Source organism: Conger conger, chromosome 7, assembly GCF_963514075.1.
Source record: "Conger conger chromosome 7, fConCon1.1, whole genome shotgun sequence".
NCBI classification, from domain to species: domain Eukaryota; kingdom Metazoa; phylum Chordata; class Actinopteri; order Anguilliformes; family Congridae; genus Conger; species Conger conger.
In genome coordinates this window covers 63,517,351-63,534,850 of record NC_083766.1, presented here as the reverse complement: position 1 = coordinate 63,534,850, position 17,500 = coordinate 63,517,351, and the positions used below count along the sequence as shown (strand labels likewise).

Sequence of the window (17,500 nt, the reverse complement as noted above, 5' to 3'; positions counted from 1 at the left end):
GCGTTGGGGTTAGGGTGGAGGAATGAGGGGGTATCCCTCTTTAGCAGGCAGGACAGGGGGTTCCCTGCCTCCCTGCAGGTGTAGAGCAGAGAGAGACTCCTCCTCCTCCTCCTGTCTGTGTGCACAGGGCCAAGTGGACGGACACGGAGATAGACATGCTCCGCTCCGCTGTGCGTCGCTTCGGTAACGACCTCAACACCATCAGCGCCGTCATCAAGGAGCGCACCGTGTAAGAGCGCCCACTGCCTGTCCTCTCTCTCTGTCTCTCTCTCTCCATCCCTCCCTCCCTCTCTCTCTCCATCCATAACTCTCTTCATCCCTCTCTCTCTCCATCCTTCCCTCTCTTATCTGTCCCTCTATCCATCCCTAACTCTCTCCATCCCTCTCTCTCTGTCCCTCTCTCTTCATCCCTCTCTCTCTCCATCCTTCCCTCTCTCTCTGTCCTTCTCTCTCTCTCTATCCTTCCCTCTCTCTCATCCCTAACTCTCTTCATTCTTCCCTCTCTCTCCATCCCTAACTCTCTCACTCCATCTCTCCCTCTCACCATCCTTCCCTATCTCTCATCCCTAACTCTCTCCATCCCTCTCCTTCCCTCCCTCTCGCTCACCCCTCTGACTCCATGTGACCTCTGACCCCCAGGGCTCAGATAAAGACCACGGTGAAGAGGAAGCTTTATGAGGACAGCAGAATGCCGCTCTCGTCCGACTCCGCCAAAAAAGTCGCCAAGAAGACCGCCGTCGCCGTGGCGCCCGCTCCGGCCCCGCCCGCGGTCATCACCGTGCCGACCGCGCAGGTTGTCGTGACGACAGGCCTGCAGGGCCCCTCCCCCGCCCCCCCCCACCATCAAGAAACAGAAGACGGCAGGTGGGGCTCACCTGAAGTCACTCACATTCACCTGTCTCTGTACTCTGCACTCATGTTTGCTGCTGTAGTTTTGATCAGGTGACAGAGCGCACGTGTCTGTTTCTCCAGTCCCTCAGGTCTGGGCATGGGGGCCATGGCAAAGGGGAATTCTGTGCGTGTAATAGGAAGTGTTTTAATCATGCAGCGAGTGTCACTGTGTGGGACATGTAGTGAGGCAGAAACAAGACCAGGCTCGATACCATTTCGCTTTTAGGCAAACTAAACACAAATAACTGCCTGTACTCGCCATTACATTGTTATTTATGAAAATACTAAGTAACGCATATTTTGGTCAGTCTCATGCAAATACATATTCTAATTCGCCTAGTGGCCTGTTCTGTTCATAATTCATATGCCGTTATGTTCTTTATAGACTCATTAATCCAGCCTCTCTCCCACTCTCCCTCCCTCTCTCCCCCTCTCTCTCCCTCTTTCCCCCTCTCTCTCCCTCCATCTCTCCCCCTCTGTCTCGTCCAGCAGACGTTACGCTGAGTGCTCTGAATGATTCCGATGCTAACAGTGATCTGGTCGACATCGAGGGGCTGGGAGACGGCTCTGGCACGAAGAAGCTCAACTTCGACCAGGGTGAGGCTCCCGCCCCCGCCCAAAACATCCACCTGTACAGACAGACACTTTCCCCTCAGGCAGAGTGACCCTCACTGTGCCTTTATACAGACAGACACTTTCCCCTCAGGCAGAGTGACCCTCACTGTGGGTTTATACAGACAGACACTTTCCCCTCAGGCAGAGTGACCCTCACTGTGGGTTTATACAGACAGACACTTTCCCCTCAGGCAGAGTGACCCTCACTGTGGCTTTATACAGACAGACACTTTCCCCTCAGGCAGAGTGACCCTCGTTGTGGCTTTATACAGACAGACACTTTCCCCTCAGGCAGAGTGACCCTCGCTGTGGCTTTATACAGACAGACACTTTCCCCTCAGGCAGAGTGACCCTCGCTGTGGCTTTATACAGACAGACACTTTCCCCTCAGGCAGAGTGACCCTCACTGTGGCTTTATACAGACAGACACTTTCCCCTCAGGCAGAGTGACCCTCACTGTGGCTTTATACAGACAGACACTTTCCCCTCAGGCAGAGTGACCCTCACTGTGGCTTTATACAGACAGACACTTTCCCCTCAGGCAGAGTGACCCTCGCTGTGGCTTTATACAGACAGACACTTTCCCCTCAGGCAGAGTGACCCTCGCTGTGGCTTTATACAGACAGACACTTTCCCCTCAGGCAGAGTGACCCTCGCTGTGGCTTTATACAGACAGACACTTTCCCCTCAGGCAGAGTGACCCTCACTGTGGGTTTATACAGACAGACACTTTCCCCTCAGGCAGAGTGACCCTCACTGTGGGTTTATACAGACAGACACTTTCCCCTCAGGCAGAGTGACCCTCACTGTGGCTTTATACAGACAGACACTTTCCCCTCAGGCAGAGTGACCCTCACTGTGGCTTTATACAGACAGACACTTTCCCCTCAGGCAGAGTGACCCTCGCTGTGGCTTTATACAGACAGACACTTTCCCCTCAGGCAGAGTGACCCTCGCTGTGGCAGTCACCTGCCTGTGTCAGCCCCACAACTGGGTTTTTCAGACTGGAAGAGTCTGGTTTTAAAAAACACAATGATATGTCCTGTTGTCATTGAAGGATACATGTAATATGTGTGTAAGATGCAGGTGTGTACAGATGTATGCAGGTGTGCTGTGTGTGTACAGGTATGTGCAGTTATGCACAGGTGTGCTCTGAATCTTCTCTGTACTTTTCCAGAGAGCCTGAACCTGGACTCCAGTCTCATCATGAACTCCAGTGACCTCCCCCTGCTCTCCCGCTGACCTCTGACCCTCCCACAGAGCTCTGGGGAATGGTGTTTTTTATTGTGTAACTTTTTGTAGTTTTCCATTGTTGTAATTTTTTGATGTACCGTAAATGCTGCAGTGATGTTTAGTCTGAGGTGGCATTTGAGCGTTTGTGGACAGTGCCGTCGCCTCAGAAGCAGTAGAGTGCTTTTAAAGACCTGCTTTCCCAAAGGAGTGATGCTGTTCACGGTTACAGACGTGACCTGCTACGCGAGATGTAATCATAAGCAAGTCAACGTTTCCTTTTGAATCTGAATGTAACTGTGACACAGGAAGTGAGGGCTGATTCCTTGAGCTGTCACTCATCCCAGCTAACACAAAACATTGTCACAACACTGCTGCAATGTTGTAGCATTGACAAACCTTTTCAGTAACATTGTGAGAACATTTTGTGTTGGCTGGGATGTTTCTATTTTAGGCCTGATCGAACAGCTGTGGTGCTGCTGACAGTAAATGGGTTTTAAAGATTTCTGCAGGACTTGTGTGTGTGATTGGGATATTTTTGCTCTAAACGTGTTCTGTGGCATTAGGCATTGAGTACCTCCCAACAGAGACGAGTGCCAGTGAGCTGCTGCTGCAGTACCAGCATCTCACCGCCAGAGGGCACACAGCAGTTTGTTCGATTCATGCAGGGTTCTCGTTTGGAATCCATTTTAATGGGTGAGATTTAATAATATATTTCCGTTTTGGTGCATTTAGCGATATCTGTGATCACAAACGGTCATTTTCACACTCCAGATACCAGTTACATTTGAAACAAAGCTATTTACAAGGACCACATCAAGTGCTCTATTTTTCTTAGACGATAACCCAGTGCTAGGATATTTGGAGAAATAAGACTCGGCTGACACGAAAATATCGGGGACCATATCCAACCTAATTTTAAAGACGATTTTTGACACTTCCAAATTCGTCATGCAACATTCTGTGCGCGTGTCGGACCATCATCAAATCTGATTGTGGTTGGAATGTTGCACCCGACACAAGCAGTGCAACACGGCATATAGATTAGCCATTTAAGAATGCACACATATAGAATCGATATTGCAACAAAAATGCAATCTTGAGAAGGTATCAGATATGTTATTTAAAATATGAAGAAATGACACCAAAGTCCTACGGATGGTCGATCGTGTCATGCTGCTTGTGTGTAAAATGTGAATATCCTCAAGCAGCGCTACTCAACTCTGCAGGTATTTGCTTCAACTGTGCGCTACACCACCTGATGGCACTAATTATTACCTGCTTGGGTAAGATAGGCAGGGACAGCCTGTAGCGTAGTGGTTACGGTACATCACCGGTCGCTCGATCCCCGGTGTGGCCATGGTGAAATCCCCACAGCTGTTGGGCCCTTGAGCAAGGCCCTTAATCCCACATTGCTCCAGTGGGGACTGTAAGTCGCTTTGTGTAAAAGCAGCAGCCAAATAACATTTAATGTCAGATAATAAGCCCGTGAAATCAGGCGGTGTAGCAAACCGTTGAAGCAGAGGCTGCAGGTTGTTTTTTTCTAAATGTTCGAATCCTAGTCGTTTGAATATGCTGATCATGTATCTGGGCCACATTCAGCGCCGACAAAACGGAGCAAAACGTTTATTTAAACAAACGGTGGCGTGCTGAACAACCCACCAAACGAGAGCAAACATACCTGAAAGACGTTGCGCATCGTTGGAAGAAAACCGTGCAACACCAGAAACCGTGGCAAAACGTTTTCAGATTGAACATGGCCGTAGTCTCATGGCTGTAGAACTCTCCTGGATCGGTCTTAATCACGTGACAATTTCCTTGACGACGACGTGTCGGAGGACAAGCGGCCATAGCAACCCACAGGGGTTAAACTAGGCCTAGACGAGATGACACCCATTAAATATATATGATGGTGCCCAGCCAATATCAAGACAACAGTTTTCATATAAAGGTTGGATGGTTGACCTGTAACAGAAGAAAAGCAAGATCTAAGGGGGGGACTTCACTGCTGCTGCAGGCCTCTAGGTGCACCAGCTGTACTTCGGTTCGTAGCCTAGTTAGCTGTAACTTTAAATCCTACTAATACTCTTGATTTACGGATTACTAACAAAAGCGGCGACACTACGGAAATAAGATAACGTAACCAGCGAACAGTCCTATAGCCTAGACCTACACTCAGCAGGTGTAATCACACAGTGACTCACTAACGGTAAAACAGCACACTGCAAACTGCACACAGCATCATTTTTTCAGTAACACCGTGGCATTTTTCAACTCGGTAATCAAGTAGAGGTTTCATTTAAGGATATGATATTTCAGTAGCGATCTAGCCAGCTGACTAGATACGATTCAAAGTGTAAGACGGTAATTGCGTTTTTGATGACTTTACGTCCAAACGAGTTAGGATATATAAGTAATCATGGTGCCACATTTATTATCTGATTTTGTTGTCAAGTACCTTGTAAGCTCGCTGATTTGGACTTTACACTCAAACTGGTCCTTGGTATTTTCAGCTCACTGGTTAGCTTGAATGTGAAGAGTTCTATGATAGAACGGATGAACCATAAGCTTACCAGTGACAATGTGATCCGAACAAACTATATAACCAGTTCTTTTCTGGTGTAAGAGCTTGCCTACTTATATTGCAAATCCTCCTTGCTCTCCTCTCTGTTGACAACACTTATATTTCTTATCCCTGGTGGGTAATAGTCTTTGGCAAATGAAAAAAAGACTTGTTTCCCAACCAGCTCGATTTGAGCAACCATAAACTGCGCAGAAATTAATCATAATGAATCTGTGTTATGGTTGTATTGATATCAGTGGTGCACAGCTCTAGAAATGATTCACTCCTGTACTTGAGTAAAATGTTTATGATACACTTGCAGTCTGCAGCTGGTGCATAAATGTCTGATCAAGACATTATTTAGCTAATTAAATAACGAAGAGCTGAAGGCCCTTGTTGTACACCCGATTTATATGCTTTGTCGTTGACCTGAAATTTAAAAAACTATATATTTGACGGAAAAATATATTGAGTTCTATGGCCAGGTGGGCATCCACGACTCAAGGTCACATGGTTTGTGACGTGTATTAAGAACGATCTATTGGTTAGTCTCACGGTTCATGAGCTGTGCAGCAACTGCAGTAACGTGGCCAGCCAGAGGGGGATATTCTGCTGACTGAAACCCTCTCTCCCTGCGTGACATTATGGCCGTCACCATTGCGACCAGCCAGTTATCACTGGTGTGGTCTCGATATAAACCCGTGTCCCAGGATGCATTGCTGCACTTAGCTGGCTCTGTCAAAAGGGCAAAATGTAATGTATGTTTGTTTTCAGGAATCAGTTTTCACCATTTTGATGAGGCTGCAGTGTGAATGTACTGATGTAAAGTGCTTTTAGCCTCTGAACCTCCACATTCTGTCCTATTTCACCAAAACATTCTAATGCAGCAAAACAACACAAACACGGGGCAGACATTTATAATGCAAAATATTTTTATCCAAATTACATTTGTCATTTACAAAAGCATTTATCGCAGATCTCTCCTGGACTGAAATAGCTTGTTCTCCAGGCACCAAGTTTCCCAGTCCCTCCGGCTGATGAGCAACCCAACAGCATGACGTCACCTCCACCATGCTCCGTGGCAGGGACAGTGTTACCTGGGGGATGGTTTACACAAAATGGAGCTTTTGCTTTCAGGCTAAAGAGCAGTTTTAGTCTAATCAGCCCATAAAGTCTTCTTACAGGTCTCGGGGTCTGTCACACGGCTCAAGGCCTGACTCAACGTTTCTCAGAAGTGGGGATCATCCCGCCACTCCCCTAGTGGCCAAATCCCAAGTGCTGAAGATATTATTGATCTCTGAAGTGCTGAAGACATTATTGATCTCCGAAGTGCTGAAGACATTATTGATCTCTGAAGTGCTGAAGACATTATTGATCTCCGAAGTGCTGAAGACATTATTGATCTCTGGACAGTTTCAGTCCAGTTTTGTTTGCCTCCATACAACTTCATCTCCATGTTCCATGGGCAGACCTGTGGTCTTCATGACAGGACTTGTTTTGGTTGTGAGTCCTTATAAAATCAGTGGCATATACTGCAATCATGCAAATGAAAACAAACGGGTGGATTTGAAACCAAATAGCTGGACCTTGTTAACAATCTGTCAAGAAGATTAGGTACACCTGTCCTAATTTTGGTGGTAAATATAGAGGGGGTGAATGAAGTCCGGGGTCAGCAACCCTGTTCCCGGAGAGTCAGTGTGGCTGGTTTTTGTTTTCGCCTCCAAATCAGCATCTGATTCAGACCCAAGAAACCAGGTGAGGTAACTGTGTAACTAACTGTTTTAATAAATCAATTTAGTGTGTAGAGTAACTCTGCTGCTCTCCAGGATGCCTGACTTAAGTCATTTCCAAGTTTTTAATTCACTTTATTTGGTAGAATACTTTGATGAGCTGAAGTTATAGGCCAACACATGGATGGGGTAATGCAACTCTGCAACTAAATTACAAATACTGTTCAGAGACTTGTACTTGGGCTCACCGTATTCAAGAGAGCCTGTACAAAACGTAGATGATAGTATTTCATAATAATAAACGTAGATAATAGTATTTCTATGTTCAAGTACTTTTGGAGAAGTATACAACGGCGACAACAGACAACAATGATAAATTCTTCAGAAGGATTTTAATAGGAAGGATTTTAAGTAAACAATGGACATTTTATCAACATTTCTTCTCTGAGTTAGCAAATTTTTTGAATGAGAAACTATTATGCACTTGGTCTGCTGGGCGATGGCATTACCTTATTTCTTGTCGTATGTGGATTCCTCATGCCAAAAGGCATTCTTTTCCAATCAGAATTTAAAAAGAAATGCAAAAAGTCATTTGGAATAAAAAACTATTTTGTGAGTGAGTGTGTGTGTTTGTGTGTGTGTGAGTGAGTATGTATGTATATGTGTGTGTGTGTGTGTGTGTGTGAGAGAGAGAGTGTGTGTGTGTTTGTTTCTGCACACAGACACTCCTGTTCGACAGCACTTCACTTCACTGGTTACTGACACCGTCATCCAACTGCGGAGATGGCCGGCATTGTGACGCACATAGGTTGTGTGTGTGTGTGAGTGCGCGTGTGGGTGTGAGTGTGTGTGTGCGCGTGTGGGTGTGAGTGTGTGAGTGTGTGTGTGTGTGTGTGTGTGAGTGTGTGTGTGTGTGCGCGTGTGGGTGTGAGTGTGTGTGTGTGTGCGCATGTGGGTGTGAGTGTGTGTGTGTGTGTGAGTGCGCGTGTGGGTGTGAGTGTGTGTGTGTGTGTGTGTGCGCGTGTGGGTGTGAGTGTGTGAGTGTGTGAGTGAATGTGTGCGAGTGTGTGTGTGCGTGTGGGTGTGAGTGTGAGTGCGCGTGTGGGTGTGAGTGTGTGAGTGTGTGAGTGAATGTGTGCGAGTGTGTGTGTGCGTGTGGGTGTGAGTGTGTGCATTCTGCCTCCGCAGTGATGAAGAACACCTCTAAAGCCCTTGCACACACACACCACCTGCTGCCATGGTGATATGGGGGGGTTATATTACCCCCATAGACACAGAGACAGGATTAATCAATACCAACTAACACCATCTGCACCCCTTCAAAATGGCCACCAGGACAGGACAGCGACCCCAGACAGAGCCTTCTGCCCAAGGATAGGGCAGGTTCTGATCCAGGGAGGGAGGGAGGGGTGCGGGGAGAATACAGGGATTGGCTTGGAGGAATGACTGTGCCCTCCGTATGTTCCAGCAGTGAAACTCCAAAAGCAGACGTCCAAGAGTAACATGCAAATACACTGAAATGCACACACACGCACACACACTCATTTACACACACACAAAAAGGTTTTGCTCTGTGGTGCAGGTGGCTTGTTGCTGTACCAGTACTCCCAGTAACAGCACAGAATGGTTTGAAAGTGTCCTGGAGCCTGCAAACCATGATGTGCTGCTAGAGGGCACTCTGGAGCCAGTAGGGGTTGAGTGAGGAGCTGTTGGGCCATGGTTCCCAAACACCAGTCCATGGATCGGCGCCGGTCCCAAGCAGCATTGTCGCCACTATGACACTAACCCTGTGTGCTCCCAGTGAGTGAGTGGGTCGATCAGTTGGGTCGACTTAAGGACAGGCAGCAGACTTTGCTCGACCAAAATCAGTCACACTAACACCAAAACACGTTTTTTACAGCACTGGAGAGCTGGCTTTTGCTAACGACCTTTTCAATTCAATAATGCTTTGTTTGCATGACTGTAACATTTTCTAAGCAAGAAATTGGGAGATTGCTAGCTAGTTATGTAGCTAACTAGTGAGAGAGATAGATCACTAGCTAGCTAGCGTGACATATTCATTGAGACATATAAATATTACTAGTTAGCTAGTGAGAGATGGAGAGATGTAGGTCGCTAGCGACCAAGAGAAAGATGAATATATTGCAAGCTCAGCCCCATGGGGTGAGTCAGAGTGAACCGCACCATGGGGTGAGTCAGAGTGAGTCAGAGTGAACCGCCCCATGGGGTGAGTCAGAGTGAGTCAGAGTGAACCGCCCCATGGGGTGAGTCAGAGTGAACCGCACCATGGGGTGAGTCAGAGTGAGTCAGAGTGAACCGCACCATGGGGTGAGTCAGAGTGAGTCAGAGTGAACCGCACCATGGGGTGAGTCAGAGTGAACTGCCCCATGCTGAGCAGCGCTTCCTGGCAGTGCTGTAGGGCTGGCAGAGGAGGGCGGAGGGGCAGAGGAGGGCGGAGGGGCGGAGGGGCAGAGGGGCAGAGGAGGGCAGAGGGGCGGAGGGGTAGAGGAGGGCAGAGGGGCGGAGGGGCAGAGGAGGGCAGAGGGGCGGAGGGGTAGAGGAGGGCAGAGGGGCAGAGGGGCGGAGGGGCAGAGGAGGGCGGAGGGCAGAGGGGCGGAGGAGGGCGGAGGGGCAGAGGAGGGCGGAGGGGCAGAGGGGCAGAGGAGGGTGGAGGGGCGGAGGAGGGGTGGAGGGCCGGGGGGCAGAGGGGCAGAGGGGCGGAGGAGAGGTGGAGGGCCGGGGGGCAGAGGGGCGGAGGGGCGGAGGAGAGGTGGAGGGCCGGGGGGCAGAGGAGGGTGGAGGGGCGGAGGAGGGGTGGAGGGCCGGGGGGCAGAGGGGCAGAGGGGCGGAGGAGAGGTGGAGGGCCGGGGGTGGAGGGGCAGAGGGGCAGAGGGGCGGAGGAGGGGTGGAGGGCCGGGGGGCGGAGGGGTAGAGGAGGGCAGAGGGGCAGAGGGGCAGAGGGGCGGAGGAGAGGTGGAGGGCCGGGGGTGGAGGGGCAGAGGGGCAGAGGGGCAGAGGAGGGGTGGAGGGCCGGGGGGCGGAGGGGTAGAGGAGGGCGGAGGGGCGGAGGGGTAGAGGAGGGCGGAGGGGAAGAGGAGGGCAGAGGGGCAGAGGGGCCGGGCCCGGACAGGACCGTTAGAGTAACACCACACAGGTCTTTCAGTTACTGTAGAACAGGTTCTATCGACACAGCAAAACTGAAATGCAGGGCAGTTCTTCACAGATACATACAATGACAGACACAATTACTCTGAATGTACAATATAAAAATCCTATCAAAGTGTCCTATAGACAACATATTCGATGCCAACAAATTTTTGTCAAAAATGTTAGTTCAAACCTGATAATTCTAAGGCATCTGAAAAAATTTTTTTTTTATATTTTATATTATTATTATCATTATTTATATTCCCATTATGTCACCTGAACTGTCCACACATTACTGCTTGACTCCACATACTCTGGGCCAATCACGGCTCTGCATTTACTCCACTGCCAGAAGCTAGCTTTGTCAATTTACCGTGTTCAACACACTCACACACACTCTCACACACTCACACACATACACACACACACACACACTCTCACACACACTCTCACTCACACACACACGTTGCTCTTTGCTAAATCGCAACAGACGGCTGATTTCCAGTAACCAGCATCATGGCGATTGTTTCTAATTGAATAAACAATGAGTTTATTGGCAGCTTGCAGATAAAGCTAAATATATCCGCATCCATGATGATGTAATTATGGAGGAAACACCAGGGTCACACCCAGTGCTTCATGCACACAGAGCAGTGGCACCGTTAGCCTGTAGCGTCACACGGCTAAGAGCTCAAGACTACGCCGCCTTTAAAGGAAACGGCCTCAGCAGCAATCAGCAGCAGAGAGATCTGATAGGCCCTGCCGCCAGGACTGATGCATTGTGGGAAATTATTATTGGCCCTCGCCCCCCACTGAGGGCATCTGATTACCGCGTTAACATATTTTAAAAAACACTCATATTTTTCACTGTATGTAAAGCTAGGTTTACACAGTAATAATTTAATTTCCTAAAAAAATAAAAAATAAACAATGCACTGAATGATAATATCAAAATTTAAATTTTTATGAAGTTTTTACATTATTCAGGTTCAGTATGAATTTGAATCTAATTATAATTTATGATCCTCTAAAAAGAGGGGGAAAATTTTTTTTTTATGAAGAATTTTTTATTATTAATAGTAAAGTGTAACACAAACTTAAATGAGTGCATCTCCAGATCCTTCTGAAGTTCATTCATTTCAGTGAAGTGAGAAAAGCAGGGATGTACAGGGCTGGTTACACCAGATCCTACTTAACTTTTTAGTTTTTACTATTTATTTGAAGCAAGAAAAAAAAACACCTTTGAAAGTGGAATTGTGATTGAGTAAAAAAATAATAAAACCCCCACAAACTTAGAGCACAAAATGGCGAATATTACAAAATGCCGAATATGACAAAATGCCGAATATGACGCAAAATCGAACACAAGTAAAACAAGGCCTGATCGCACCAATAAAAATTTACAAAGCACACACAAACACCCACAAACAGCACAAACACGCCAATGTTGCCATAGAATTAAACAATGAATGATAAAAATGAAATAATCTAATTAACAAGGCAGCAGTAATAATGTACATCACTTACTGGGGTTTTTCCCACTTTGAATTACTGCTTAAAAATAACACTTTAAAATAACACTGCTCTGAAGAACACCACGCCCAAAGCCTTGCACTGAGAAGTGAGCCATATTGTAAAAAAGAAATTACAGACAAACATCAAAAATACAGTGTAAAAATTATATCATGGGAATACATGGTATTACTTTACAACACGTAATATTTATGTATTCACATTTCCTAATTTAATTAAACCGCAAAGCCATGGACACATAAGTCAATGTCGCACTTTGGAACACATCAACTCATTTTGTTTTTAACAAGCGGGCAAGTTTCATTATTAATCAAAAATTAACTTAATCATGACCATAGTCTAATACGACATGATCTACCGGTCACAAGCAAATGATCAATGACCAGGGGAACATACAGGTGTACAACACACACACACACACACACACACGCACACACACACACACACACACACACACACACACACACACACACACTCACACACACACACACACACACACACACACACACACACACTCACACACACACACACACTCACACACACACACACACACACACACACACACACTCACACACACACACACACACACACACACACTCACACACAGCATTAATATAAGTAAGCAAAAAATGTAAAACCAGAAAGGACTGTGTGTGTGAGTGTGTGTGTGTGTGTGTGTGAGTGTGTGTTTATGCGCTTCCAATGAAAAGAGAGAGACAGGGGTGAGGAGGGAGGACAGAGAGAAAGAGAGGCAGAAGGAGAGAAAGAGAGGCAGAAGGAGAGAAAGAGAGAAAAGGCAAGGGTTTTACTCTCCCCTCCTACCGCCCTTGAGAGCTGTAAAACTTCTCAAGTTTAAAAAGAGTGATAGAAGAGAGGAAGAGCGTGAAAAGAGAGAGAGAGAGAGAGAGAGAGAGACTCACCTCCCGTCCTGCAGCGAGGGCACAGCAGCAGGCACGGTGGAGCGGGGGGAGGAAGCTAACGATCTAAACGCCAAATCAGCGGCTCCCAAACGCACGGGCAGATTAACCCGTTTATGGCCCGTCCCCGGGCCCGAATCTGCACCCCGCCGTCCGGAAAACAACTGCGCCATTCACAACCCTCACGCGCACAGACCCCGAAACAAACACAACCCTCACGCGCACAGACCCCGAAACAAACACAACCCTCACGCGCACAGACCCCGGAACAAACACAACCCTCACGCGCACAAGCCAATGTCACAACAAAACAGGCCAGGAACACGCATGTAAACGGACTAGGAACACGCAAGGTAAACAGACTAAGAACACATAAACACGCTAAGAACATAGGCAGGACAGCCCGGCACACAATAGGGAACTGTTACCCGAAATACAGCGCAGCCATTCTGCCCTCCCCATCTCTCTCCTGGCCCGTACAGAGGGGATGAGCCGTGAGACGGGCAGTCTGCATCGTGCTGCTCCGCGGTCGGTCCCGCCGGCCCGCTCCGGGCTGCCGCACACACTCCAGCGCCCCCCTCTTTCCCAGGAGTTTCTGCACTCAAAATAAACCTTTTTGGGGGAGTTGGAAAAATCTGGAGAAAAAGGTGGGGGTGCTCCCGGTTGAGCTGTGGCAGGGTGTGAGGTTTGGGGGCTGTCTCCTTCTGAGCCGAGCAACAGCGATCTCCGCTTCCCTCCTGAACACACGCCAAGGCTTTACACTGCCTAACAGCTGACAGACAGAGGGAGGGAGAGTGTGTGTGTGTGTGTGTGTGTGTGTGTGTTTACAGTGTGTGTTTAGAGAGTGTGTGTATGTGTGTGTATGCGTGTGTTCAGAGTCTGTTTGTGTATCTGTGTGTGTGTTTGTATGTGTGTGAGTGTGTGTATACAGTGTGTGTGTATGTGTGTGTATGCATAGAGTGTGTGTATATGTGTGTATGTGTGCATGTGTATGTGTGTGTACCTGTGTGAATGTGTGTGCAAGTTTCGCACTACCACACCACAAACACACACTCAGAGAGAGAGAGCAAGAGAGATAGAGATAGAGATAGAGGGAGAGAGAGAGAGATGGGGAGAGAGAGAGAGAGAGAGAGACAGAGAGACAGAGGAACAGGAGAAAGTGTTTTTGTGTTTTTGACCCCCTGAAGACTGGACATACACACACACACACACACACACACACACACACACTCACACACACACACACACACACACACATACACACACACACACACACACACACGGCTTTCTGGAAGTCATGGAGCAACACATAAAACAATAACCAGCCAAATAAAAATAAATACAAATTTAAATAAATACGACAAAATAAAATTCCTCTCTCCCGGTTTTTGCACGTGTGAGAAGATATGTTCTTTGCTTTTCTGTGTGGCTGTTAACTGAGGTTATTTTAACTGCTGGTGGAGGCTACATTTAAAAGCCACAGACCAATTTTAAGATAAAAACACCCTTCAGCTTCTGAAACAGCAAAGAAACAATCACCATTTTCCACAAACTTCCCAAGTTACACATGCTGAGTCATGCACACACACACACACACACACACACACACACACACAGTACACATGCATAAAAACACAAATACACACGCAAATGCACAGATAAAAAATACACTCACATATCCATAAATTAGGGGTGCACAGCAAGGGCCAATCCGCTTGAGGATTTTGTGCCAACTTCTGCTCTTAATGATTTCATTAGCTAAATAATGTCTTGATCAGACATTTGTATATGGACCAGTGTATCCTAAAGATTTTATTGTGCTCAACTACAGGAGACTACAGGAGACTACAGGAGTGAACCAACATGATTTCTAGACCGGTCAGAAAAATAAATGAAGGTAACTGTTTGGAACGAAAACCAGCACCCCTGATATAAATAAAAACACACAAAAAAAAGAAAGAAAAAAACCCCCCACAAACACACATAAAACACACACACACACACACACACACACATTGGTAGAAGGACACTGTTCCCAGACTTGATTAAACTATTATTACTAATAAACTGGCACATAAGTGTAGTGGATGAGTTGGTTTAAATTTAAAACATTCTAAAATTAAAATTAAAATTAATTCATAATTATTTTACATTATTTTTTAACCAAACTGATAATAGCCTGGGGATTGGGATTGGAACATACAACCGTCTGGTAAAACGACACTAGCGCTTCTTACTAATCTCCTCTTCTACAGAAATGTGTGTGTGTGTGCGCACGAGACGCAGGTATTTTACAGGAATTTACAAGAAATCCTAATAGTCCATATTTTTATTTAAACACCCTTTGAAGAATTAACTGAGCTATTTTCTTTCTACCATTTCCCCTGACATGTGCTTTTAATAATTTCTAGTCCAGACATCCCAAAAAGTCAATTTTGAACGCAGGACGAGTTGTGTGTTAAAACACTGTCTGGACGCCGACCGGCGTCCACAGTTTTCTTAATTATGTGTAACTTTTATTGTGTCGAGACTGAGCGGGTTCGTATTTAAATGTGTGCGACAAGATTTTTCAAACGTTTTCACCTAAAATATTTAAAATCTCAAATACAAGTTTCAATTATTATATTGTGTATATACATACACAGACGCGGACAAAATGAGATGCGATTAAGACAAAATCAAATGTGAAAAAAATATTAGCTATACAATCCCATATTTAAACATTTCTTCACAGTAAAATGTCCAGAGTAAATTCAACTCTTAACAAAGATAGATGTAAGTCAAATGGGGACCATATGTAACAGGTAAGAGTTGATTTGACACTTAAGATTTTACTGAGTTAACAGAATAATACTATCTCCTATTTAAACAAAGAGAACAAGCAGCGATCATCAACAAATGATATTAATATCGAAGAAACTATCAGCATTTTGGATAACCAAGGCAGCGACGTGCTTAATCCATTCACACACGGAAATTAACTTTAGAGCTAAAGTAAAATAATAACCCAAATGTCTGCTAAATATAGATTATCCGGCGCAATATTTTGCTATTGCGGTAACGGGAAAATAACAGTGGAAAAAAACATGTCTAAAATCTCGTCTAAAATCACAAACATTTATAATAATGTCAGAAGGACTCCTGTGATAACCCGATATTAGATTAGATTATTTGGGATAATAGCAGCAGTAAATTATAATAATTTTTGTTAGCCTAGCCATTGCATCCGGTTATGATGTAGTTACAACATAATTACATATAGCCTAGACCTAAATGATCAAACAATATGGCACATAATTACTGACCGTGACGTATAGCCTACTATCTAGATAATTTAGTCATCAATAATGATTCATTATACCGTATTATACCTTATTATACCTTATTTTCATTATTTTTAATGAAATAATTTTGTAGTAGGCTGCGAATAGCTTTCCAACACTTGGTAGTACCGAATGCTGAAAATATCTCAATAAAATGTCTGATGTCTAACTCATATGAAATAATGGGCCAGTTTCACAGACACAGATTAAGCCTAGTCCAAGACTAAATTCAGTCCTGAATCCTGAATGGAGATTCACCAGACAAAACTCAAATTAGTCCAGGAATAAGCTTAATTTGTTTCTGTGAAACCAGCACTATGAATATTAATGCATTATATCAATAAATAGCCTATTGCGTGGGGGTGTGCTCCTCTAATGTAGGCCATTGTGCTTGTAAAAAATTGTGCTTTTCTAATATATTTATATATATATATATATATACTATAAATATATATTATATAAATATATAAATATATAAATATATATATTATATATATATATATATATATATATATATATATATATATATATATATATATATATATATAATGGGAGCAGTCGGTCTAAGGTCTTGATTGTGAAATGTTAAGCGGGACCTAGCTCCATTTCTCCTCTGTCTGTGTTGGGTCCGTTAATTATATTGAAACAATTTTTTAATTAGTTTTTGTAGCCTCGGCTTTTTTGTGTGCTGCGGATTTGCTAACTCTATAATTTGGAAGGTGAACCTTTTCAGTCTGAACAATGTTTTACGAGCGGCTGAAGAACGGTTTACTGCGCATATAGGATGTGGCATGTTATTGCTGGCAAACGCTTTGAAAGCCTCGCTTAATGACCGGGCATCTTCTGCGCGGTTTCGGTAAATCAGAATACGGGGACGGGTGTCTCGCTGGGGTTGGCTACAAACGCCACCTCCATTCGATGGACACCCACGTAAGGGGAATTAGCTAGATTCCTGTCAATTTAATTTGATTAAACTTCGCGCACAAGTTGACAAAATAAAATCTGACATTTCTGTAGCCAAATTTATTTTTCTGGCCAGCTTGTTTTCGTACATGCAGATATCGGCTTCACAAACGCATCTAAGTGTCTGTTCAAACTAACTTTAGCCTACAGATGCAAATAATCCATACAGCCGAAGGGGAGGGGTAGCTCCGTCTTGAGTGGGTGCAGACCGTTTTGGGGAGGGGTTGGTGGTGATAAGTGTGACATATAGCTAACGTACACAGCCTGCCTGCTGGCAGTTCAGCCGCACTCCGCCTAACCTCTGCTAGACGTCTCATTCAAACACAAATGACAAAGTGCCACAAATTTCCAATGTACTCATTACATTACACTCAAGTATACATTCAATTATAGCTTCCCAATCAAAGGAAATTATAGTACTAGGTTTCAACATTTTAGAATACAATGAAATGGCTTACCTTTCTTTAAAAGAAAATAAGTCTTCAACCAAGGCAGAAAATCTAAATTAAATAGTAAAAATTAATGATCAAGCTCCTCGATAAGAAATACAGTAAAACATGTGAAATATATAAACAGCATATCGCGCTA

The 17,500-nt window shown here is 45.2% G+C and overlaps 2 protein-coding genes and 1 long non-coding RNA gene across 3 annotated transcripts in view; 1 reads left to right on the top strand and 2 right to left on the bottom strand.

Annotated features, from left to right (window-relative positions):
• c7h17orf49 (chromosome 7 C17orf49 homolog) overlaps positions 1-3,241 on the top strand; it is a 6,296-nt gene extending 3,055 nt beyond the window's left edge. The window contains 5 exon segments of the mRNA XM_061248888.1: positions 128-229; positions 640-834; positions 836-864; positions 1,384-1,488; positions 2,684-3,241. Coding sequence (XP_061104872.1) covers positions 128-229; positions 640-834; positions 836-864; positions 1,384-1,488; positions 2,684-2,748 — 496 coding nt within the window. The 3' untranslated portion in view covers positions 2,749-3,241.
• The window catches only part of rnasekb (ribonuclease, RNase K b), a 12,998-nt gene extending 8,476 nt beyond the window's left edge, over positions 1-4,522 (bottom strand). Inside the window, exon 1 of the mRNA XM_061249079.1 lies at positions 4,418-4,522. Coding sequence (XP_061105063.1) covers positions 4,418-4,435 — 18 coding nt within the window. The 5' untranslated portion in view covers positions 4,436-4,522. The remainder of the gene's footprint in view (positions 1-4,417) is intronic.
• A 6,597-nt stretch (positions 4,523-11,119) lies between these two features.
• Positions 11,120-17,500, bottom strand: part of LOC133133946 (uncharacterized) — a 6,392-nt gene continuing 11 nt past the window's right edge. The window contains exons 1-2 of the long non-coding RNA XR_009709225.1: positions 17,371-17,500; positions 11,120-13,657 (exon numbers count right to left, since the gene is read on the bottom strand). The exon at positions 17,371-17,500 is cut by the window's right edge and continues 11 nt beyond it. This is a non-coding gene — a long non-coding RNA (uncharacterized LOC133133946). The remainder of the gene's footprint in view (positions 13,658-17,370) is intronic.